The sequence below is a fragment of the Tubulanus polymorphus genome, chromosome 1 (assembly GCF_964204645.1).
Source record: "Tubulanus polymorphus chromosome 1, tnTubPoly1.2, whole genome shotgun sequence".
Taxonomy (NCBI): Eukaryota; Metazoa; Nemertea; class Palaeonemertea; order Tubulaniformes; family Tubulanidae; genus Tubulanus; species Tubulanus polymorphus.
The window spans coordinates 22851594-22877215 of NC_134025.1; the positions used below are offsets into that span (position 1 = coordinate 22851594).

Consider the following 25622-nt stretch of genomic DNA (forward strand, 5'->3'; position numbering starts at 1 on the left):
AATTGGTTAGCTCTCTTCTGCTCGCTGGAACGCCTGGCGCACGTTGTTCCGCGGTGCATTCCGCGCAGACAGTTCGTCATTTGAGTCATTAAACCAGCCTACCCCAAACCACCGTGGAGTCTTGGCGCCTCGAAATATGTCTCATATGGTGGAACGAAATAGCAATGTTACCGCATTGTAAGAGAACGCAAGGTGGTTTACACACCATTAATCGTCGCTCTTCGCTCTCTATTTTACAGGATGACTTCAATAGGCGTGTTAATGTGCGGTTTCTTTTTCGGACTTTTATTGCTCGTACTGACAGAATCGACGGACATCGGTCGGCGACACCGACGCAAACGCGGCGGTGAGAAGAGGAACGTCATCGAATTGCCGCCGAGTTTACGCGAGAAGATCAAGAACAATCCGCTGAAAGAGCAGCCGAATTTGAGCACGAAAACGACCAGTTTGATCGACGACGTGATACAAGGCAGCCGAAACGCCCGTGTTGTCACGAAAAAGAGCTACTTGAAACGAGAATGGTGCAAAACCGAGCCTTTGAAACAGGTTATCCGAGAAGAGGGCTGCCTGAGGAGCACGATTATGAATCGCTTCTGCTACGGACAATGCAACTCGTTTTTCATTCCGCGCAGCAACAAAAACGATACGCTGGACCCGGAAGCGGCGTTTACGTCGTGCGCATTTTGCAAACCGAAGAAATATTCGTACATCATCGTCACGTTGAGATGTCCGAACAGTAAACCGAAATACAAACGACGTCGCGTAAAACGAGTTAAACAGTGCAAATGTATGGCTCAGATGTTAAACTGACTGAATAAGCGATAAAAAATGTATTTTTAATCGTCTATAGTTTTGTACAACCCCGTCCAAGTTCGCCAAACTGAAAGAACTCGATCGGTAAACACGTGGGATATTGTGCATTATGAGCGTTATGCGTATGAGAACTCTGTGATAATTTTTGTTTTCCAGACTAAGATCGTACAATTTCGATTGGCTTTATTCGCTATATTCGCAGAAAGAAACTGTCGAAGACTAATTTTGCGCGCTCTGTGTATATTTTTCCGGCTTCATGATTTATTTTACAACGATGTAAGTAAATACATAACCGCGCGGTATATTAATTGGTTTTGCGTGTTTTTGCGTCGCACGACCGTGAAAATATGAAAAAAAAACACGATAATATTGCACGTTCTAAATTTGGCTAAAACAGTTTACATATCGGCGGCAAAGCGCTATAGCAAGTCTGGCTGACGCCATGTCTACGGTTCATTACTTCAGGTAATCGGTCGTGCCGCCACACAGGTATATAGACTATCAATAGGTGCACTCTCTCTCTCTCTCTTACAAGCGAAAGTACACACCTATTGGCCATGAGTTTCAATATCACGCTCTACTCGTGCTCGTCATAGGTTACGAATTCAGGGGCAGTTCTAAGAAAATTTGAAGACAGGGATCTATAAGAAATGACTGTAATCTGTAATTTCTGAGATGATGAGTGTCAATTTTACAGGTTTTAACTTTATTTCGGTTGGTCTTGATGAAAAGGGCAACCTCAATAGGAAGGCAGGGGTGACCCCGAGACCACCTTCTACATCCGCCTCTGAATTATGTAAGAAAATGAGAATCGATATTAATTGTATAAATCCTTGTACGTATAGCGACGTCTCTCTCCTCGAATATGTATTTGATTTGATCGTTACTGAAGATCACTGTAATTTAAAAACGATAGAATCATTATTTATAACTTGTGTAAAATATTCATTGAATTGTGAAAATATATTCATGCATTTTTCTTTGCGCTAAAGTTTTGATAATGTTCAACAATTAGCTATCCTTGCGATATATTTTAGTGCCGCATATTCGTAGAATAGGCCTATCGTAAATTTGACGGTAAAAGGCCTGTGCGTGTTAAATCTAGTGTTCAACGACCGCACCATCGGGCTACTTTTTTCAAATCAACGGCAAGAAACGTGTTATTATCTTCATCAATGTTGAATGGGTTGTCTGCGATAGAAATTATAGTCTTTGGCGCCAATGGCTATAAACAATAAACGATCAGATGCCGATACCATTTCGGAAAATATTCCTGCGTGAAAATCCATCTATATATAGTTTTTGGCCTGAATTTTATTGATTTTAACAAAATTCAATTTTTGCGAAAGCATGTATTTAGAACACGGAAAGTCGATAAGTGTTAAAAGATAAATTCTTTCTTGTACAGACAAATAACTTATTGACTTATTTGTAGAAAAATTAAATTCTGTGGGCTTGTACAATAATAACATTTAATGCTTTGAATATATATATATATATCCGACGTGTTGTAAATTTCACAGTGGTGTATATGTATGTAAATTATGTAAATTAAAGATGAAAAGACGCTCAAGTGTCTTTGATGATGTTCGCACTTGAATAACTCGACTGTGTTCTCTATTTGACTCGTATGCATTCTACCGCCACCGGAGTCTCCCCGAGCTGTTTGTAGAAATTATATTGGAGTTATGAGATAAGATAGGACACCGGAGCACCACGGCATTCCTTCTACATATTTGGACGCGCGGACACACAGAAGTTCGATATCGGAAATGACTTGCAGCAGCGGGTCGCCTCCGATGTAACAGTTCGTCTTTTCCCCGAATATTGGTGTAATCCTCATTTCCTCATTTCGATGATACAGTGAAACCTCGTTTTAACGACCTCGAATACAATGATAAATTTGTTTTAAAAAACATAGAATTTCGTTTTTCAAAAAGACAATCTTAACAATTTCAAATATATTACGAATTATACCCATCAGTTAAAACGAACATGATCATGATATCCTCTGGTCCTGATGTTCGTTGTAACGAGGTTCCACTCACTGTATTCATAGCGAATATGTTCTCCATAATTCGATGGGCGTCGGATATAAAATGTCAACACGAATCCGACATACACGGCAACCCTGCCCTTCCGAAGTCTGCCCGAAGGTGTTGGTAGCACACGTCTGCTAGGTCGCTACAATGCTACCCGAGAAAGTATTGTGTAAAAGGAGACACTAAAATAGGTAAAATATAACTGCAACCGGATTACAACAAACCAAAGAAGTAGTCAACGACACGACAGATCTTTGAGAAACTTTCCATATATTTTTTTTTCAATGAGCAATGGTCTAAATAACACTTTCATGTAAAAACGCTACGATAAGAGAACCATACATGTATATATATAAACGTTTCTTCGATAAATGAATCCACACGCTCCTCTGCTCGGCATAATTCTTATAAAAAAAAGAACTGATAATCGAATTGATAATAACAATATCAATCTTGCAAGGAGACTGAGACTAAAGAGAAAGTTTGGTGGAAGATACTAATCGTTTGCATATCATTATATAATAGGATTTTAACACTAATTATAAATCACATATCAATATTTCAATAATAATAATAATTATAATTGTAATAATTAACATAATAAATAATGATCATCGATATCGAAAATGATTAATCAATACGCTCATCATAACTTAAATATCTCAAAGAACATAGTACACATCTCGCCGTGAAAAAACTCCCGAAACAACTATATACATATATATAACATATATAAATAAACCCATTCGTCAACAAACAACGAAATAAATATCTAAAGGTCGGCGTAATTATTTTTTTTTCGTTTACTAGAGATTCTTGAATGCAACTTCGACCGAAGCTTTCGCGAGTTTTTCAGGCTGTAAGCAACGTCGAAACGCTAACAAATAAACGATTCATCGTCACGATCATCTCGAAAACAATATAATATAATGTATAAGTGTAGATATATAGGGGTGTATGTATACGTCTTTAGTGTGGATATAAATATAAAGATGGGATAAACGTCATTGAAGTATATATTGTATGAAAAAAATTGCACTTTCCACGATTGATCTAATTTTGCGTGGAGACATTTCAAGGAAAAAAATCTACTTTGTTCTGGTTGGCTCCGATGAAAATTTCGAGTATTTTTTGTTCATATATTTATCATACTGTAGCTGAATAGCGACAACCCAAATGAACACATCTGCCATCTATAGTAGAAGAAGGGTACTCGACATAATCTTTTGGTGGTTTATCGTTGATATGGATAAATAAATGCGTTTATTTTAGCAGGTTCATTCTAGCTAAAATGCAACTGAGCAAGTACAATTAATACGATAGAACTTGAACTTGCCGAACCTGAATATCATCATGTACCACAAAACCGTAAATCGAGGCGAGACACTGAATATCATAGATGAATAAGAAAATGTTCGCAGATCCAATACAGGCACTGGATTCGACACAGGGTTACTGTTGGAACAAAACATGTTACAAAACATGGAAAATGTCAAGTATCGATTTTCAGTATCGACTTGAATACGGTTACCGTTCAAAGTATATATACTGAAGAAAATGTACAACTGTACTTCCAAATTTAGAACTTCATCGCAAAACAACTCGTACACCTCAAAAATCATTTCCAATGCCCCAATGTTGGAATGTTTGATATGAACTCATCGTTACATTTCAGTGTGAAAAAATGGCGTTTTGGATGATAGGTTGCGAGGCTTCATAGCGCTAAATTAGGCTCTCAATAGAATATACGAATACTTAATAATACCACTATCCATAAAATAAAAAATCTTAAATGCTTTCAAGTTGCTGCTGCTCATGAATAGAAATATAATAAATCTACTATTAAACTCAACTAAATTTACTCTGATAAAATTTCCAGTAATGCCGTAACATACATATATATATAAAGAAGCATCATTCAAATATATTGGCAGTATGATTGTAAATACATAAAATTCTTGTCCATCCTATACTGTAAAGTATTTTGTGGTGAAATGTCTATGCGAACTTCATCGTACAGTAGACTCTCCCCCTAACTCAAATCAATTTGGACCATTATTGCCATGGCTCTAAGATTTGTGTTACGGATAAGTGATGATTTGACTTAAAAAGATTTGGAATAAAGAAGAGTTTATAGCGCAGTAGTCGCTACCTTATTCAGTAGCGCTACAACCTGTCAGTAGATTTTATGCCAGAAGTTCAGGAGGGAATTTGAAATGGTTTTCCCAGTTAACGAGTAAGGCAAGTCTGCTGTCAATGATAGTTAAGTATATACGAAATGAAAATATGATTGGAAATTGATATCAACAACTCCCGACTTTCATGCGGTAGAAACATAACATCTGCCAATCAATACATTCTGGGCCCAGTTCAATACTCTTCATTAGATTTGAAGTCGAAATTAGTTCAGTTTCATAACTCTCAATCCTGACACAGAGCTCGGACTCATCGGGTTCAATAAATATCACATAAATATGGTCGTCATAAAATCGAACACAATATTGATGGAAATGATGAAATTGATGGATACCTAGATGATAATGGCATGATTATCACTGGAAAGAATCGTAACCAGTCTTCAAAGACAAAAAGAGAGAGACATCAGGTACGGATAGAATCGATGTACACTCATGCGTTAGATATATACATTAGAAATCATACCTCTTACATTGACATTCATCGCGATATAACAGTATAGAAGATGAAATAAAATATCGAGAAACTCTGATTCCAGACAAACTCTGTGCGATTTCGAAACATCGACGACGTAGATGTTCTTTTTACACAAATGCAGATATTTTATTCGCCGCGTTCGAAAAGTTTGGATCGCAATCCAATTCTACTGGCGCAAGATGCATTTCAATATTTAACCGGTTGAACCAAGTGCGGCATAACATTCCCACATGACTTAACTATGCAGTACAGCCCACGTACCAACAGCAGAACATATTCAAATCACAGCAAATGGCGATTTTCAGTTACTACTTTACCTCCATCTGACCACCGGTATCTACCAGTCGCTCTTAAGCCCAGCGCATGTGGCATGGGGAAATATGGATTGAGAACTATTCTTGGTTTTGGTATTTCTGTATTTCCGTGATGCTTAAGGCAAACGACGCATCGACTCTCGCACACGGAACTAGATAAACAGTCTGAAAACAACTGCCAGCGAGTGTCATTCGAAAGTGTAAACAAAGTTCATTCAATTGACTTACTAGTACCAGTAACAACGAATGAATTATCATTTCGATCATACTACTTCTATATTTCTAATTGGAAATCCGATCAAATCCTGATAACTTCAAATTTCAAGAATGATTCAAAAATCTTTTTAATCGTGATTTCTAGAGTTCGAAACAAGTTTCAGTTCTCTATTTCCTGCCACGCACGCCGGGCTTAACGAAGCCAAGCGATCAACCTTCTGAGTTGTTAAGTCTACGTTTGATCTGAAGAGCAAATAAACTTTTTAAGTCATTATTTCCGTTACAATAGACAGCGGGTAGGCTATTCGCGATACCACCCGAAGAGTACGAAAAATTGGCTCTTTGATTAAGTGAAACATGAACGAACGATATCTAGGAGGTGGAAAAAACGACGGAGGGAAAAAGCTGGCAAACATCATCACGCTCACAACATGGCGTTCATAATAAAACCTATAACGGATATAAATATCAATCTACAAGCATTGATCAATTTACAGTATTCACAGTTATTCATTCGAACGATATATCGAGCGCTCATACTACGATCATCGACGTGCAGGCATTAACTCACTAGGTTTTGAAGAACTCGCACTACGATCATCGACGTGCAGGCATTAAGTCACTAGGTTTCGAAGAAGATTCGCGTTATCTCACCGACACAAAGATGAAGAAAATGATCTTACACGACTTACGTTTCAATCACTCGCGCGCGCTCACACATGTCAATTTTTCCGATAGATCTCCGGTTTTAACAGTTACACAGATGGTCGCAAAGAACAAATACATCATCGCGGTAATAAATGAATGACAATATGTCATCTGTAATAACTGTTTTTTATAGTATATCAATACATCTATATATATGCAGTTAAGAATGATGGAGAACTGTTGTTCGTAGGAGTAATATTATTACGCACGTATTCACACATTTTAACAACTCTTTAATAATAAGCAACCTCTCGAGATTGTGTAGTAATGTATTCGATAAAAGCTCTTGTGTCCTTTTTTTCGCGTTATTCTCCAGCAGATATGATCAGTTGATTAACGGTTTTTTACACGATGACGTCGATATCAGCATCCACACAATGAGCCGGTCGTCTGACGTAAAGATAAAGTGTTTTTATAAAACAACAATCACAGCCTTGATTCGTCTATGCATATGTCATTAATATCAGCAACTACACGCATAATTATTGTACCGGTGTCCGAATGCGGCTTCATATTTTGCCTTTGCTCGCCAACTTTTCTTTCTGCGAAAAGAAACAAATACTGATACTATGAAATCTTTGTGATGAATAAACGTTTTTTTGGCAAATGTTTCACGTTTCAATCAATTTCAATGCATCTCTTTGCATTTTTACTATGGTTTAACTTCGAATTGTGCAATCAAATACAAAATCACATTCAGTAAATATCCAATTTCACGATAAAGATATCGACAGCCTGGACTAAGTTCCACAGTTTAAATTTGAATGGACACAAATTAGTTCTTTTGATTAGTCAACTCTAGGGTCGAATCTTATCTCAACTGTGGAACTGGATCTTGAACTTTGGTAGTAAGACTGCTAAAATATGAAAGCAGGTGATAGATATCAGATCTGAAGAATTCGGTCTCTTACCAGGCCACCAGACGTTTTAGTTTTAACGTTAGTGATCGACGCTTTTCGTTCTTCTCGTATTTGCTGAGCTTTCTTTTGGCTAGCTTTCAATCTGTCAAAATGAGATATGACATAGGTGATAATTACACACAGAATGTACATGAACATATGAACAAGAAAACTCAAGGTCCAGGGGCACCATGACCACTTGGTGAAATGCTTGACAATCATTCACCCCCTGGTGAACATATACCGATATCAATGACCTTGAAACGTGTAACAACCATAGAACATGTCATGCGCTGCAACTTAACAATTGATTGTCGTTTTAAGATACGCAGGCTGAAATTAGTAGATTAGTAGGCTGAAAATGGCTCATCAATGTTAATATTTTTCTTACTTTTCTCTCATCACTTTGGCTTGTTGCATCTTCCACTTATCCTTGAAGTCAGTGCTAAACAATATCCAAAATCCGAAGAACTCCTGCGGCACCATATCAGGCTTACAACTGAAGTACGCCAATATTTGCTCGAACCTAGCAACAACAAAAAATATCAGAGTAGATGAATATACCCGGTATATCAAATATTCACAGGACACAAAAAAGAATGAAAGCTTACTTTTTCAGGGACTCCTGCAAACTGTCTTCTTGATCTTTGAGACTCTGCTTAGCTGAAATTAAATGAAATCAGATCAATCTCCTATTTATGAATCTATATCTTAGGTTCATTGATTATAAGATGAATACAGTATTAATAATGACATATTATATATAGAGTGATCTTATAGTATCCTTATTAGCCTATCTATCTCTAACCATGCTGGGTCACCTCTCATCCAAAGTAAAGTGATATCTGAGCTACTACTAGCACTTACTTCGAGGGTTAGTTTCCAGTTCCACAGTTAATCATTAGTGTTCAAATTGGTTCTTTTACAACTTCAATTTAGAGTCACTGTGGAACTGTGTCCTGGAGTCATTCATCATGCCTTTTACCAAACATGATCACTAAAGCTGTCTATTTCAACATACCTTGTTCTAGGAAGAGTGTCATATTATCTTTAAACGGCTGCAAATTGTCTTCATCGGCGGCTTCAATCACCTTTTTCGTCCGCCGAATGCAGCCTTCAAGATCACCGTTTATCTTCTTCAGGTCGTTTTCGATTTCCTCGAAGTCGACTAACGAGGCTTGACGTATGTCACTCGGTTCGGGGATAGGAAGATGCGAGTTCTCGGTACCGGCATCGTTGTCGTAAAGATCTACATACTTCGCTACCAAGTACTGCAACAAACTGACCGTGTTCGTCTGAAATGGAGCAGAACTGCGTATTAGATTCAAATTGGGAAGTGAATTAACATTGGGGCCCAGGCCCATTTTATCTTCGAGAATTGGGATTTATCAAAAAGAAGAACTCTAAAGTTCCAGACCAAACGTTCTTCCATTTTAGAGTACAAAGATCTTATTCACAGCGCACTGACTGATTGGCAGCCAGGGCGAACTAGTGGTCAGAACTTATCACCAAATTCGTATTAGTTCAGTTGTATCGCATTTCACAGTGTTGGCCATCTTAGAACTAGTTCCAAACTGCAGCGACCATGCTCAATCCCGAAGTCGACTTTTTTCGGACTATAGTTCCGACTAACTGACATTCGGTTTTACTTAGTTCGCAAATAGAGGACTAACTCCGATAACCGAAATTCGCCCAATATGACGCGTGCGAACAACACGTGTGATGTCTGTGAATAAGGTATATAAAGACAGTCTTACCTTACTCTTCACATCCTTTAATTTACATAATATTTCTAGACCAAAACCGTCTGCCTGGCCTCGTTGATGACTGCCTGCAGGAATAAATACGAATCCATGCAAATCAATCATCAAAATCATTTCATTAATTATCGGTCTATGTGAAATTTTGAAATGGAACAACAGCCTACCTGCATTCATGTAATTTCCATACGCGAGAATCATTGACAGAACTCTTTTCACACCAACACCACTCATTAATGTCTGAAATTGGCAAAATCTTTCTAGTTACCAATAACCAGTTGTAAGATTTCATGGAGCAAAAAGTACATGTAGTAACAGACAGCTATAGAATTGTAACACAAGAACCATACGGACATTGTAGCCAGGGGCCAGTTGCACAGTCGTGACTTAAGTCAAAAAGTGGTCTTAAATCTTAAGACTGGTCTTAAGTTGTTAGATTGGCTTTATAACTAAGTTGGTCTTAGACTGGTCTTAAGTCTAAGCCATGACTATGCAACCGGCCCCTGGTCTTAATAGTTATCGACACGCATAGGCTACCTAACAGGAATCAATACCTGGCAGATCATTTTTAAGTTGTTCAGCTTGTTATCGATGCCGGCGATGCTATCAGAAAATGTGGACTGGAATATGAAGCAGAACATACGATCTGCGCAGCATGGAATCTGAGACATCCCGTGAAGAAACCTGCAATACAAACGAAATATTCCACTTTATCCATCGACTTAAAAATATGGAAGTATGTACATTCTACAATAATATTTAGTACCGTAAAGTATACAGCTATTGTAGGCTACTTGAGTCGGTGGATGTTTATCCACATTATTCATTAGTTCATTATAACGTTGCTTCTATCAAAATTATCCAAATCAAAAATATACTGAAGTAGAATCTAATACACATTAACACAGCACTGCGGTCATTTTTTCATAGCTATTTCTGTTTTCTCAAGATTGAATCAATTCCTTTTTAGATTCTTTGACATTCTTATCTTTTGCAGTATGTTAATGTCCTTTTCTCTTTGAACAATGTATGCCCATACACGTCATTTTCTCTCCTGGTCTGACCCAATGAACACTCTTAATAGGTCGATCTCATTCATGTCTAAGGTCATGAAAAACAGATGAAAACTTACATCTCAGGTTTATCAAGTGGAATTTCAGGCTTTTCTTTCACATGTTTGTCAATTTTGCTAATCTCGGCCGCGGTACTACGCTGAAAAAAGGAGTAGGTTTATCAAAATTAAATTGATTACATACAGCAGATGCGCCGAGCTTGAAATGTAACTACGATTCATTAGATTCAGCATCAATTAGATAGTGCTGCCACCTGGAAGCTGATTATGTTACTATCTCGAACATGGCAGCATAATTGGGGACCATATCATAAGAATGCAAAACTTACCAATTCATACAATGACTGAAGGTGTTCCTGACTTAAAATCGAGGCATCATAATTCAGGATTGCTATAATAATGGAAGGATATTAATGATTATTTAGTACATGAATTAGAATTGTCTCCTTAAACCAAACAAAGTAATCTTAAGTTAACTAACCACTCTGCAGGTCATGCATTTCTATGCGTAAACTGGTAACAAATATCCCGATAGCTTGTGACCTTTTACCATCTAGAAGTTTGGCAACCTAGTAATAAAGAACAATAAATTTCACAAATTTCTGAAGGAAAGCAATGAAATAGTTTTGTTGCCAAATTCAACTCCGAAGATACTACTAAGTTACCTCCTTGGTTTTTGGTTTTTCAGATTTTTCTTTAACTTCTTTCTTCTTGATTTGACTAGGCTTACTGAACAAATCGGAGAATTCCTCTTCATTGAAATCAACATCGGGGATCTTCTCCCACACAGGCGTTGGGGGTCCATCAACAGCATCGGGTCTACAAAGAAATATATATCAACTACGATCTAGTATACCTGAAGAAATGCATATCAATTGAACTATTTTCTTGGATTTCTTACTCTGGAGACAATTTGGCTGGTTTTGTCGGTTCAATTTGGATCCTTCGCCAAAACAATGGCTTCATCGGGAATAACGAGTGAAGAATCGGTTTTCTTGCAGCTGAAGAGATGAAGAAATTCAGGAATTAAGAGAATTTTCTTAGAAAAATCTACACTGAAGCGATTAAGAGATGATAAGGCTAGAGGATAAATCATGTTTGCATACCTGTTTTTGTAATCATCGGTGGAGCAATTCCCAGCAGAGATGGCGGTGGAGGGGGTGGTGGTGCTCCGGGAGGAGGTGGTACTCCGGGAGGGGGAGGTGGAGGTGGGGGTATCCCAGGTGGCGGAGGGGGTGGTGGAGGCACTCCAGGCGGGGGAGGTGGTGGTGGTGGAGGCGGTGGCGGAGGTGGTGGAGGAGGGGCTACCGGAACTGGCGGTGGTTCTGGAACTTTTTTCGTAGGAACGTCCGCCGGCGCGTTTTCATTCTCCGTCTCATTGTCTTCGTCGCTGGTCTTTTTTTCGTCCTCATACTGCTCAGCCATCTGTCCGTGTTTGGCCGCTTTCGCCGCTTTGGCTCGCTTCATTCTCTCCTTCTCTTTTCGCTTCAACTCCTTGATGTACGCTTTGCGACGCTCGACGATCGCCTCGTCCTCCGAGCTCGATTCGTCGATTCCGATCAACTCCTTCACGATCACCGATTCCAGCTCGCCGTGGATCTCTTCAATGTCGCTCGTATCGGTGCCGACGTTCACCGTCTCTTTTTTGTCCGATTCGAACGAGCTGCTGTCGTTTCGGTCTTGAAGCTTCTCGAACTTGTCCTTTTGCGACAGCACTTCTTTCTGGCCGGCGGCATCGCTGGTCATGCCGGTGTCGTCGTCGTTCCACGCCTGCTTCAGACTTTCGATTCCGGCGAGAATTTTGTATTTCTCGACCTGATGCTCGAGTTGATCTATACGGTCCTCGTATTTACACAAACGCATCGCTTGTTCGCCGCGCAAATTGAAAAGCTGTAACTCGTGTCCTTGCTGTAATACAACAGTGACGACAAACAATGATTAGGCATTACTCACTGGGTGTAGTGAAAGAACAGTAACACCGACTAGTATGATTAATAACGTCATTTTCGACGCACATATGCTACCATTCATCTATAGATATACCTATAGAAAATAATATCTTAACTTATCACACATGATTTCAACGATCATCAATTAGAAATACGGGTTTTCAGAAATAATGACGTCGAGTCACACTTTTTCCGATCAAGAACAGCTTAATTTATTTCATCGAAAACAGTTGCTCAGCTGCTGGACTTACCAAGCGCAAAAGCAGTATACATAAGAGTACATACATTTTGATACACTAACCGACAAAAAAGAATCTTTTGTCGTCCCGTTAATTTGTAAAAGATTCGATTACGCCAATTTCTGTGGGAAAATACAGCACTCGGCAACACCTTCCCATCAGAAAAATAATCATCTTATTGGCAATTATGTGTACTTTATGCCTAATCGATACAGTCTAGTAGGTGGGCTTTTTTCGAGCATTGGTAATGATATCTATGCAGTACTCGGAGGTATTTATCCCGAATAAACGAACACGAAAAAAAAAGCATTATGAACCTTGTGTAGACTGTGACGAAAAAAACACATTTGAACATTCCAGGTTATAATTGAATAAAGGAATGAATAAGATCGCATGTACACTTACTTTAAGAGTTTCGATTTCATCTTTGAATTTCTTTTTAACGCCCAGTAAAATGTTTTGATGGTCTAAAAATGGAAAAAATTACAGATTTCTCAACAACCTCTGTCGATAGTAGAGAAAAAAATTGCATTTCGATAAAATCCTTTCCGTCAGTTTTTAGTAAGTATGGTTATGTGTATAAAAAGCATTTTAACCCAACAGTGACCGCCTGAAGTGATCCCTATAGTATTAAATGATGGATATATGCCAGCTCATCTTTCTAAATCTAATCATTCATATCACAAAGTACTGCATTACATGCCAATCTCACAGTTTTTTCAATCATTAGTTTAGAATACGTAAGACAAAAATGTCTGAACCGGCAATTGTCATCGTATTAGATATACTAGAAACTATATCATGCAATTAATGAAAAAATTAAGCTTTTCGATAAAAAATTCTTTATATCGTCAATGAATCGAGCAATGGCCTTTGCAAAGAGCCAACATGCATTTTGTTGTATATCATAGTACATATACATACCATCGAAAGATAATGTAAGCATTTTATTATCTGTCAACGAGAAGAAATAACCGTGACTGTGACAAAATTTCGCAAAAAGGAAATTCGTAGTTTTTCTAACAAAAAAAAATTGGTTCGATGTGTATTGTTAAGACTAAGGATAAAGACTTCTCAATCAGTACCGGAAAACATAAATTTACAGTCACTCAATGCTACTGAGTAAGAAGTCGACTAGATCTTCCCAGGGCTGTACCATTTGAATTGCAGGGGGGCAGAGAAACCCGAAAAAGGGTACCGGTAGTTCTATAGGATACAACTTGCAAAAGGGGAACTTCCAATATTTCTAGGGGGTCAACTGCCCCCTGCTAAAATACGGCCCTGCTTCCCGGCTGATGTAAAATAAGTTAAAAATCTGAAAACCATACCTTCTTCAGAATATTTCAAAGCCGGTTCATCTGATTCTTCGATCAACGTTTCACACAACTTTCCCAATTCTCCAGCGGGCGCCCAAAAATATACACCATCCGTCTAGAAAACAAATTTCGGATAATTGATGGAATTATTTTTTTGATGATTTTATGATCAGACAGAAATTTCGCCCTATCATGACCTGTTGGCACCTAAATAATCCATAAAAACATGCCGATCTATGTCATTGATATAAATCAATATTTTTTAAGCAAATCAGCAATTTTTTTGACACCGTAAAAAACCGTTACAACAATGTTTATATACATTGATATCTAGTAGGCCTATGTGTTATATGAGGGGTTCTATGTGAGTCGATGTACACTATGTCATCAATATTAGCGTTTCAAAATTACAATTGTAAATTTTGGCATTTATTCTGTAACTAAATATATTTCTTTATTTCATTTTCGATCAATTTTGATAATTATTTTTTGAGAAGATGTGCACTACATCATCAATATTGGTATTCGAAAAAAAAAACAATCACAGTTATAATTTTGGCGTTTATTATGTAATTAAATATATTTCATAAATGTTATTCTATTTTTCATAAATTTCAAGAATTATTTTTTGACAGGATGTGCACTACGCCATCATCGGGGCTAGACTGATTGCAGGTCAATTCAAATCAGTTATTGATACATTCAAATCAAAAGTAAGTTTATTGATCCTTATCATATAATCTATATTACATTTATCTATATTTATTGTTGACAATATCAAGCAATAAACCGGTATGTGTTATTTTTCAAGCCGTCAATAAACTTTCTCAAGTTAGTTTTCTAGTGCTGTTGTATTTTTTGTATGTTGCGGTATATACAAAGATGTCATACGGAGCTTAAGCTAGGGACACACGAGCGTATTTTTTCGCCCGATCGCGACGATTAAATTCGCCAGCGATTTCGCCGACGAATTTATACGCCCGATACGAGCGGGCACACGTAGCGATCAAACCAAAATTTGGTCAGCGACTGTTACTTAGTGGGAGAGAGTTAACGAATCACATGATATCAACAATGCATCCTATTGGTTGATAAAAATGGATCGCTCGGCGAAATTTGCTGAGTGCGGGCAGACGAACAAATTTGCGGGCGATCCGATCGCCGGCGAAAATAATCGGGCAAAAATCTCAAACATGTTTGATATGGGCGATTCGCCGGCCGATCGAGTTGGCCGACGAAATCGTCGTCGCCGTGAGTGGCCACACGAGCGAATTTTTCGGGCGATTGATAAATTCGCCGCGATCAGGCGAAAAAATACGCTTGTGTGCCTACCTTTATATGCTCTACAATCAAGGCCCGGCTATCAATGGCTACCCGTTATGATAAATCAAACGAGCTAATAGCTTCAGAACGTTGCACAATACGAAATACTAAACCTGGTGTACAAGATGGTGTTGCATAGACTAGGGAGGGCCGATTAATTATAGCCGCGATCACACGGAAACGATTAGGCCCGGATCAGGCCCGTGCCATAATTGGCCCGCACCTAATCAGAGGGCACGTTCACTTGTAAACCGCGATACTAAACAATTCTTAAACAAAGCGAAGTGAGACAGGTCCAGAACCAGTTGCAATATGACCAATGCTAAAATTTGGCTCGTGTCTGGTTTAATGTTTTTGGTTGGGTAGTTAATTTGGCATGGGCCAAAAATACACGTGTAATTGCGGCTTATGGTAAGGTAAAAAGGACTAGAGGTCCAGGGATACCATGCTCACTTGTCAAGTGGTCTGAAATGCTCAATAACTTCAATATTCAACGCCCTTAAAGAATACCGTATATACAGAAACCAGTTACCTAGAAATTCACCACAATCATAGAACTTGTCATAAGCTACAACTGAACATGGTAACATAGTATAGTATACATTATAGATCCCAACATAAAGGGAAATACTACATAATTTCACTATTCAACGCCCCTGGTGGGCCAATTGGGGCGATTTTTGGGCAGCAAATGCGTTTAGGGTAGATACATACATCAACCAAATATCAAGACCATATACATCAAAGTGTGCAGAAAACTTTCCCAGAAATCAAGATTCTGTCTAATAACTGAACGACAAAAAGTGAACATCACAGCCCGCTGGGACTTAGGTCCAAAGTGGGCTCAATGATTATGTGATGAAATAGCTAACGAGTTCGAAAGCGAATCCGATTTCACACATAGAAACGCAAAACATCAGCAGTATCAGCTCATCCCTATCGAAAACGCAAAAACTAAGAGGGATAAAAAATTGGTTCTTATTATCTAGGACCGGCGCGATATGTCGATGGCGAAAGAGATAGAAATCACTACCAGTTCAAAAAGCATACCGGGAACGCAGTTTGCCAGTTAATCATTTAGTTCGCTTTTCGCGGTGGCTTTTATTTTAGACAGGACGCGTCCCGCGGGATACGACGACGGGCGCATTGCACATCGAGAGAACTCTCAACGATCAGCCCTTTCGAGTCGTACCAATTCGAATACCGTTACATTTCGCCGGGGCTAATTATCAGATGACGCTGTCGACGTTGTTGTAGTAGTATCAGTAATCTAGTCGACTGCGTAGTAGACAAATATTAAGCAGTTCGTCGAAAATTATCGTACATTTACATTATCTAATTGGATCGTAAAATCTATTATATGATTCACCGATACGATTTCGCGTGTGTCGTCGTCGTCGGGCGGCGGTATCAATTCTCGACAACGACGCGCATATGAAATAGGAACTTAACGTCCATGAAATATATACACGCGAGTTCTCGCACGCTGTAAATAATTCCGTATCAACTATATATATCTACATACATACACCGGCACATTTCTGAGAACAGATGTGACAATTGAATTAAAATATCATCGCTCTCCAGCGAACGAGTGTTCGGTGGTGTAGTTATCCATTCGGCGGTATTGTCGGGATGTGGCGGATCGACGAATAGCCGAATCTCCTCGGGAACCCAATCATTTACAGACGACCATATGCCATGTATATCGCGATGTAAAACTTGTACTGTAGCCTACGTGCGAAAATAGGCCTATCATAGAGTGGCGACTTTGCACCAATTTACAAATTCAAAACAAAGTTTTCCCTGATTTTTCCTTTATAACGAGAAATTCCCCGAGTACATCGTGCGGAATTTTAGAATGTAACATTTTAGTCATTATAGTAATTTTAGTCATTTGGTCAATACACGTATCCGAATTTCCCGAGTTTCACAACATTTGTCAAATTCCCTGAGTTTTCTCTTGATTTTTTGTAAAAAAGATTTTTCCGATTGCCAGAGTTTTCCAGGTCGGTGGTCGCCCCCGTATGATTTCAGCGTTACGAAACCCGATCATCTTGAATATACGAATATAAGACAAGTTGATAGATTGCACGATTATTAATACATATACGCGTGCTTAATGATATATATATATATATATATATATATATATATAATACAGGCAGACATACAGCAGTAGCATCATCGGAAGCTGCAGGCTATCAATGATCGACACAACATATCTTTCGATAATAATGATTTTTCGTCGGTTCAAAACATTGGATGATTCTATCCGTATCATGAAGACCACTTATTATGAATGATGAATGAATGACCTGTAACATAGCTAGCTAGCTGCTTTACAGAGGAAAATCTATGTCCAGAGTCGCTATCGTTGACTACGGTACATTTATCATCCGTGTATTATATCATAAAAGGGCTTGCATTTGTTGTTCGGAGTCAAGACCTTAAGTTGAAAGAGCGCTCTGACCCGATCGATCGGATTGGTCTTAATTCATTAGAATATGCTTAAGAAACTTGATACTACGTTTTCTCAAGGTAGCAATTGATGGCACACCCAGTGTGAAAATGCTACGATCAGGCAGTTGGAATTCCCATAAAGGTAGTGGGCCTCAGACCATAAGAAATGCAGTAGGCTAACGAGATTATGACCAAATTTGTTGGGAACAATTTTAGATCAGAATATGATAGAAGAAATTATAAACAATCCAAAGCCCAGTCGCACAGTCGTGACTTGGTCCCAAAGTGGTCTTTAATCTGGTGGTTTGGTGGTCTTTGGTGGTCTTTATACTGAACCGAAGTGGTTTTATGCAAATTGCTAGATTGGTAATAATAGAACCAAGATGGACCCACTTCAAGCAAATCAATTCGATAAAAGCAGCGACTTACCCTAAATGTCTGCCTCAAGTCTAGCGATTCGTCCACCGATCTGAGAACGCCGAGCGCAAGAAGATGAGTACAAAACTGAACGCACATCACCCGAAGATCTTGCTCGGAAAGCAGATAAAATAAGTAATTGCCCTCATCCAAAGCGGACAATAACCACAGAATCAAAATGCCTCCTGAAATTAATAAAAACGTCATTACTGCAAACTGAAATAAGGCCGTGCAAATACTGCCTCAAAGGACGTGATTTATGATTTGCAGAAATGTAGGCAGGAGAATTGCAATGGAGTCAAAATTGCATTGATATAATATGAAATACATTCTAATTGACATGACATGGTTTCACTCGAGAATGTGACACACGATTTTTTCTTTAATGCGAAAATTTTTATCAGTAATCAAGAAGGTTTTAGATCTTAAATGAAAAAGCTTACCTTCAAATTTCTTATGTTTTCTATAATCCAACTCGTCCGGTATATTATCCGGCCATAAGACGTTGTCTTCAACCGAGCCGCGCCGGCCCGGCTTACGCAATATCGACTTCAACGGCGAACCGCTCCTCACCGTTTCGCCTTTAACGTCCTCCAACGACCGACTGCTGACGACTTCGCTCGCGCGGAGCCGCCGACTACGCGGACAATCCAACGTTTTACTGGAATACTGGTCGCGCCTCGACGACGAAGCGAGTCGCAGATCGTCCTGGCTTTTGCCGTGGTGTCGTCGATGGTGATGTGGCACGCCTTCGCTGCAACGCCGAGACTGCGCGGCCGCCGACTGGTCGTACTCGTGCGACACGATATCCGGCACGTCGACCGAATGACTCTTCATCTGTAAAAGCTGATGCTGACTGGCTTTGTATCGCGATGGCGACACTTTCGGCGACAACGGTCGTTCCGTATAAACGGCCGATGGCGATTTCGGGTAGCTCGGCTGCGGTTTATTCACGAATACTTCGCCGGTGATTGTCACGACGGTTTTCGGCGACGGCAAGCGTTTCGAGTCGGGTATTGGTTTGATGATGCCCTTGTTCGGCGACGGCGACCGATCGTACTGGACGTCTTTATGAAGTCCCAACATCGCCGGCGAGCCGTCGCCGCGTCGATCGCCCTGCGACCACGCGACCGGCGAGCGCTTGTTCGCCGGCCGATCGAATACGGGCGAACGCGCCGACGCAACGCCGCAATCGTACGACACCGGCGAACGCCTGTCACCGGGCACCGGAGAACGCAAGCCCGGCGAACGACTGCGCGGACTCTTATAGCCGTCGATCGTCAGATCCTTCACGTCATCCGCGTACGATTGTCGATCGATTTCGTACGCGGACAACTTCTTATCGTAAACCTGCTCCATCGAATCCAACGATTTACTGAACCGCGGACCGGTACTTAGTAACTGTTCGTGAGCTGCGACGGCGGCTGCCGCGTGGTCGAACACGTCCTCGTGATACGACATCGAATAACTGCGCGGCGATGTCGACAATTCGGTTTTCGAACTCGATAAAACCGTCTCGTATAGGCTACCGGAACTTTTTTGTCTCTTTTCGTCGCCGCTCAGAATACGCGACGTCGTTATCGGGTAGGACGCGACGACTTTGTGGTGTTTCGCACCGGCCGGACTACTGCCCGCGTCGACGTCCGACTGACTAGAAACGTCTTTGGCACTGATACCGCTGTCCATACTATCCGCCTTCGACAACGACTCGTTAATCGTCTCGACGACTTTGCGGTCTTTGTGTTGGGCGTCTAAATTCGACACGATCAAATTCGGATCGGATCCGGACATCATCAACGCTTCGTCGCCGGTGCTCGACCCGCTCGTCAGATCGGGCGACATTTCCGACGAACTGTGCAAGTCTTTCGTTTCCTGCAGCAGCGATTTTCGACCCTCCGGACGCGAAACGCTACCGTGTACGCCGCCAACTCCGCTGTCCGGCGTTTTCGGCGGACTCGGTTTCGGAGACGTTCCCTTGACTTCGTCGACGATCTTCTTCGTCGAGAACGAAACGGCGGGTGAACTTACTTTCAATTCGACGACGCCGCTCGGTTTTACTTTGCTAGCATCGCGATACACATCGAATTTCTGGTGACCCGATTTCGGAGACTTCGGCGATTTCGGAGAATTCGGGCCTTGATCTTTATGCGATACAGGTGGCGCTATCGTATTTTTCGACGACGATACTGGTGAAGCATTTTTCTCGTTCGATGAAAATTTCGGCATTCCCGATTCGGCCGGGCTCAAACACAGGCTTTTCTGTTTCGGAGACGAAACGAAAACCGTCGACGCCGATTTTTCTGACGGCGATTTCGACATCGGCGAACTGTGTTTTTCTTTGAACGGAGGAAAACGGTTACAGTGCGAATCCTTCGGAGGACTGCGACCCGCGACGACCGGTTCGCGGCTACTAGTTTCCATCGTTAGACAGTTTTCGTCGGCGACATCGACAACGTGTACAGCGGGAACTCCGCTCTTAACCTCGTTATTCGAACGCGAGTCATATTCATTTACGAGATCGCTGCACTCTAACGTCGCGGCACGCGTTAACCTAGGACTCTTCCCTGTTTTAGTACTACCGTCACACTTCTTACCGGCGGTATTCTCATTACCCGAATGCGTCGATGATTTGTACGAACTCGACGAAGCCACATCGGCGCCGTGAATCGTCGCCTGCTTAACTAACGCCGGTCGGCTTTTCGTATTTTTCCCGCCAGACGTCCGTTTCGGCGAACCATGCGGCGATTGTCTCGGCGATTTGCGACGGCGTTGAGGGTCATCTTTCGGCGACGAATCGGCGTCCGACGATTTCTTCGCTAGCGTTGCAACTCGCGGCTGCGTGGTCGGCGACCGCGGCACCAGCACCGGGGAATGATGCGACAGCGGAACCGGTTTTGGCGACGAGGCCGAACGCTGAAGGGGAGGCCGCGCTCGTAACGACGACGACCGAAGACTGTCGAAGCTTCCTGACGTCCTCAATGTCGGCAGCTGAGAATCTGATCGGACTGTCGGAATGTCAGAGCCATGGGCTGTATGGGTACTTTCTTTCTGCCCCATTAGTTTTCAGGAAATACATTTCTTACTACTCAGCTCTCGTAGTGTTTATTTACTACCATCTGGAAATATATACGAAACACTCATTGATCAGAGAGACATAGCAGTATAATGCAGCTACATACCAGATAAATAACTGCATAAAATCAATCAAAAACTGGTATATCATAAAATTACATCTAGCTTTGCCATTCGCCTTTGCCTACTTTGTATTAAACTACAGTTTTCCGGTCTTTGTATTAAATTACTTAAATTTGCAGCGTTTTCAATAAGAAATTAACAAGCCAGGAACCTTTGAAAAACAGGATTATATATGTCACCGTCCCTGAAACGGACCTGGCTTTTATGGGATCATTCATTTATTACGTACGCATAAAATTTGAATTTTCCAACACCCCCTCCCCCTCTGTACGCAAAATAGGCAATTTTTTCATAAACATTAAGCATTACAGTACGCAATTGCACTGACCCCTCCCCTAATACGTACGTAAGAAATGAATGACCCCTATTGAAAAGACTGATCTGTGTTCTCCTTTCAACTTTTTAATCACTAACACAGTCCTTTTGTTAGATTCTTGTAGAAATACTTCGCAAATTTGTTCGGTACTCAGTACGCCTGGTGATGGCCAATAGTACTTAACCGAAACGTTGCTCAATTTATATATATATATATACATATATATATATATATATATATATATATATATATATATATATATATATATATATATATATATATGTTACGATACTTGTTACGATCTTTGGCTGAATTATTGTGGGATTTCTCTAGCATATAAAATTACGTAGCCCCCGATATTCCAGTAGGTACCTTTTGTACAGAGCACTAAATATGGTAATAATAATAATAATAATAATAATAATAATAATAATAATAATAATAATAATAATAATAATAATAACAATAATACGTATTCAATTCAATAACCCATTACCCAATATCTTTGGTAATAGTGAGATAGATTTTGACACCGATAGTCTGTTTCCCTTCTTCGTGAATGACATTGACGCTGGTTAAAAATACCTCGGCTAATGATATGTTAAGTTATAAATACGGCAATAAGCATATACACACGTACGTACTAGGACTGTAATAAAACTAATTAACCAACGGCGCTAAATTATGAACATTCCCTAAATATTCTCACCAACGATCACCCTTATGTATGCGACGATGGATATTATCATCTACTCGCGTGATTGTCACAAATGAATACCGGTATATAGAGATACACATACTACTAGCACACATACATACATATGGCATATGATGTTCGCAAATGATTGTCGCGAAATTCGCCTATAATTCCCGAGTTATTTCTAATACTATTCTTCTTACTAAAGCATCGGCAGCTCGAGCTTTCCATCACCCCGTCACCATCGCCATCATCATCATCGCATAGCAGCAACAATTGCTCGGCAATGACATGTGCCACCAGTGTCTGCATCTCCATAGCTACATGGCGAATGTGTGTGATTTTTGCTAGTATTATTGATCCCATCAGCATCAGTAGAAGCTGCCTAGCCAGTTCTAATTAATCCATTGACTGCGCTCGCTCGCTAGACACAATCACATGCAAATTGTCTGTTCGGATGGGATGGGCCATGGCGCGCGCGCGTAGGCACACTAGCGAGAGCGTAGCCTGCCGCCGTCGAGCGAAAAAGCCCATTTCGAAGACTATGACAAATGCGTCTGAGAAAACGGGACGAATCTCCGAGTGCGAGAATATTACGCCATACTCGATAGCAACAATCGAAAATACTTAGGTCTTTGCTAAGGATGTAGTAACGGTAATCTCCAAATTAAACCCAAATCACTTTGACAAAATTTAAGTCATGTACACGAAGATTAACTAACGATAAATATCTGATTTAACTAATTTCAACTTGGAGGCATATCTAACGTGGTTCCTACAGAACCATCGATATGAAATTTGAGGGGTATTTGAGGGGCTTTTGAGGGTATGATCACTAAATTTGAGGGTCATTTTTAACGACGAAAACCTAATTGATAAAAAAAACAGTACCAGTAAAATACAATTCATGATGTAGGGGCCTACATTGAGAGAATGTTTGAAGAAAGCTCCTTTAGAAATAGGTGATACAAAATTCTCTGAGACACACAATTTTCAGAATTTGAGGGGATTTTGAGGGGCCAAGGGCTAAAACTCAGAATTTGAGGGATTTTGTACCCTCAAAAATGGATTTTGGAATTTGAGGGGTTTTTGAGGGGTTTTGAGGGGTTGTAGGAACCATGTCTAACTGACAACCGTGGGGACTGTTGCCTCAACCTTTGGTATTATGATGTCGATAGCTTTAGTCGCGGGGTTGCTAATTGCTTTAACAATGACCACAGCGAGTACAGATATTGTAGATGTCAAAAGGCCAGCCCCCATGTCGTAATACCGCGGTAATACTTTGTTGTTCTGCATTTTTATATCGATTTGCGAACACCGATGATGCTCCGTGTCTAATGGCAGCGGAGGCGCGACAACAGGGTTAAGGTATACGCCGGCATTGATTTTCAAATGAGCTCGAAATAAATAATTCATGTTCGTTCCTTACGGAACATTAACAGAGAAAATTAAGATATTCATTGAGTAATTGTAGAGTGACAGATTATCGTGGCGCAGAGCTGCATTTCACGACTGAACACCCCTTCAGCTTGCGTTCGGTAAGCTAACCCTGTGTATCAACGCAGCAACAAACAAACATCGTATTTTAAAAAAGTATATCATCCCCTTTCCTGCTGTTCTTAACCGGCAAAAAGATTGATTGACACCAGCCAGACGGAACTAAATAACTGAACTGTTGATATAACAATCTAAACTCACTTAGCAAATATTAAGGGTACTTCACATGTTTGATACGGCCTTTTAACAGCTAAATAAACTCTAGCTTCAACTACTTTCACTTTAGGAAAAAGGAAACAAATTTTCAAGTAGGGTTATCACAAGGATAGCTGATGTAAAACCAAAAAGGATAAAAAACAGCATAACGCCGTGCAGCGAAGAAAATATATCACTACATACAGGATAGTGTATATACACACTAGAAGTATTGCGCAGTGTGTAATTGCATCCTCTTCTGACCAGCTATATTCAATAATCAATACTGTTAGTGTTGCTGCTTTTTGAATACCAGCACACTAGCAGCAGCAGCAGCAGCAGCAGCAGCAGTAGCAATAGTAGTATCAACAGCTCATACTGCCCAATGCATTGTTGCAACATAAGTACTTTCAAAAAAGCAAACCGATGAATCTCGCAACTTCTAAGAGTGCTGTCTATCTAGTGTTCAGTGTTTAAACACAGCCTCTGGTCAGATGCCTAAGCTCAACAATTTTCAAATATGAAATCAAAGTTCAGACGGTAAAATGATGAAATGGATGGTGCCCACAGTTAGAAAACTAGAGGACAAATTAAAGGCAACAGATTCTAAGCATTGACAAACTATGATATAGGCCTAGGCCTATTTCTATTTGAAATTAGAAGTATCAACCACTGGCTTTAGGTAACTTGATAGTGATCATAGCCTACTTAAAGATGATACCAATCGATAGGCCCTAAAGCAATCCATGAAGAAAATGTCATCTAGCCTAATCGATGGGATCAGAGGTAAACACTGGTAAACAAAACAGCTAAAAAATGCTAAAATATAGCTACTATACTAGGTATCAAATAATACCTGAAAGATGTCAATCTCAATGTAGGCCTGATGTCCACCAATTTCAAATTACTTCCTAAAGGCAGACTTGAAGTTGAAGTTTGGGGGTAAATACTTGCGAAGATCCTCCAAAAATTGTAGCAATATTGGAGAATCTAACCTACCGGTATTTACAAGCCCTGTGTGCCTTATTAGGCTACAATTATGGCATTCTAATTGATGGTCAAATCGTGTTGGGCCAGTAAGGCTATTAGCCTACAATCTCCATGAATCTCCACCCCAAACAAAATAAAGTGTGTCTTTTAGAGTTTGACAGAATAACAGAGTGCTCTATAAACCTAAATAAGGATTCTAAAACTGTCCCTCACATCTCACTTTCAGTCTCAGAGATCAGAGTAGGGTTAATATTTTACGTACTTTTTAGTGTCAACTGACTGAGGATTCCAATGGTGTTATCGGAATGAAAAACGCCTTCAAATAGCATTTCATCGACATCATCACTAAGACTTACAAATGAATAATGGAGTATTTGACAGCAACACAGAAACACTTTCTCAGCAATATCAGATATCAATACCTAAAACAACATTTAGATACAACTTACTCCAGTCTCAGATCTGCCATGGACTGTCAAATCGGCCATAGAACGCTAAATATTTGACGAAATGTGGTGCATCATTTTC

The 25622-nt window shown here is 40.1% G+C and overlaps 2 protein-coding genes across 2 annotated transcripts; one reads left to right on the forward strand and one right to left on the reverse strand.

The window, feature by feature from the left end:
- Positions 1 to 240: 240 nt before the first annotated feature.
- Positions 241 to 810, forward strand: LOC141911995 (gremlin-2-like). Its single transcript, XM_074803181.1, has one exon. The coding sequence runs from the start codon at positions 241 to 243 to the stop codon at positions 808 to 810; it is 570 nt and encodes a 189-aa protein (XP_074659282.1).
- Positions 811 to 3148: 2338 nt separating this feature from the next.
- On the reverse strand, positions 3149 to 25561 carry LOC141912074 (uncharacterized). The gene is given in 19 exon segments (XM_074803301.1): positions 3149 to 7308; positions 7678 to 7768; positions 8057 to 8191; positions 8277 to 8328; positions 8687 to 8960; positions 9423 to 9496; positions 9593 to 9665; positions 9980 to 10109; positions 10558 to 10637; positions 10827 to 10888; positions 10979 to 11066; positions 11163 to 11316; positions 11399 to 12405; positions 13091 to 13152; positions 13610 to 13639; positions 14014 to 14116; positions 18217 to 18389; positions 18648 to 21320; positions 25544 to 25561. Coding segments are annotated over 18 exon segments (5235 nt in total). The 5' UTR covers positions 21262 to 21320; positions 25544 to 25561; the 3' UTR covers positions 3149 to 7275.
- Positions 25562 to 25622: the final 61 nt, after the last annotated feature.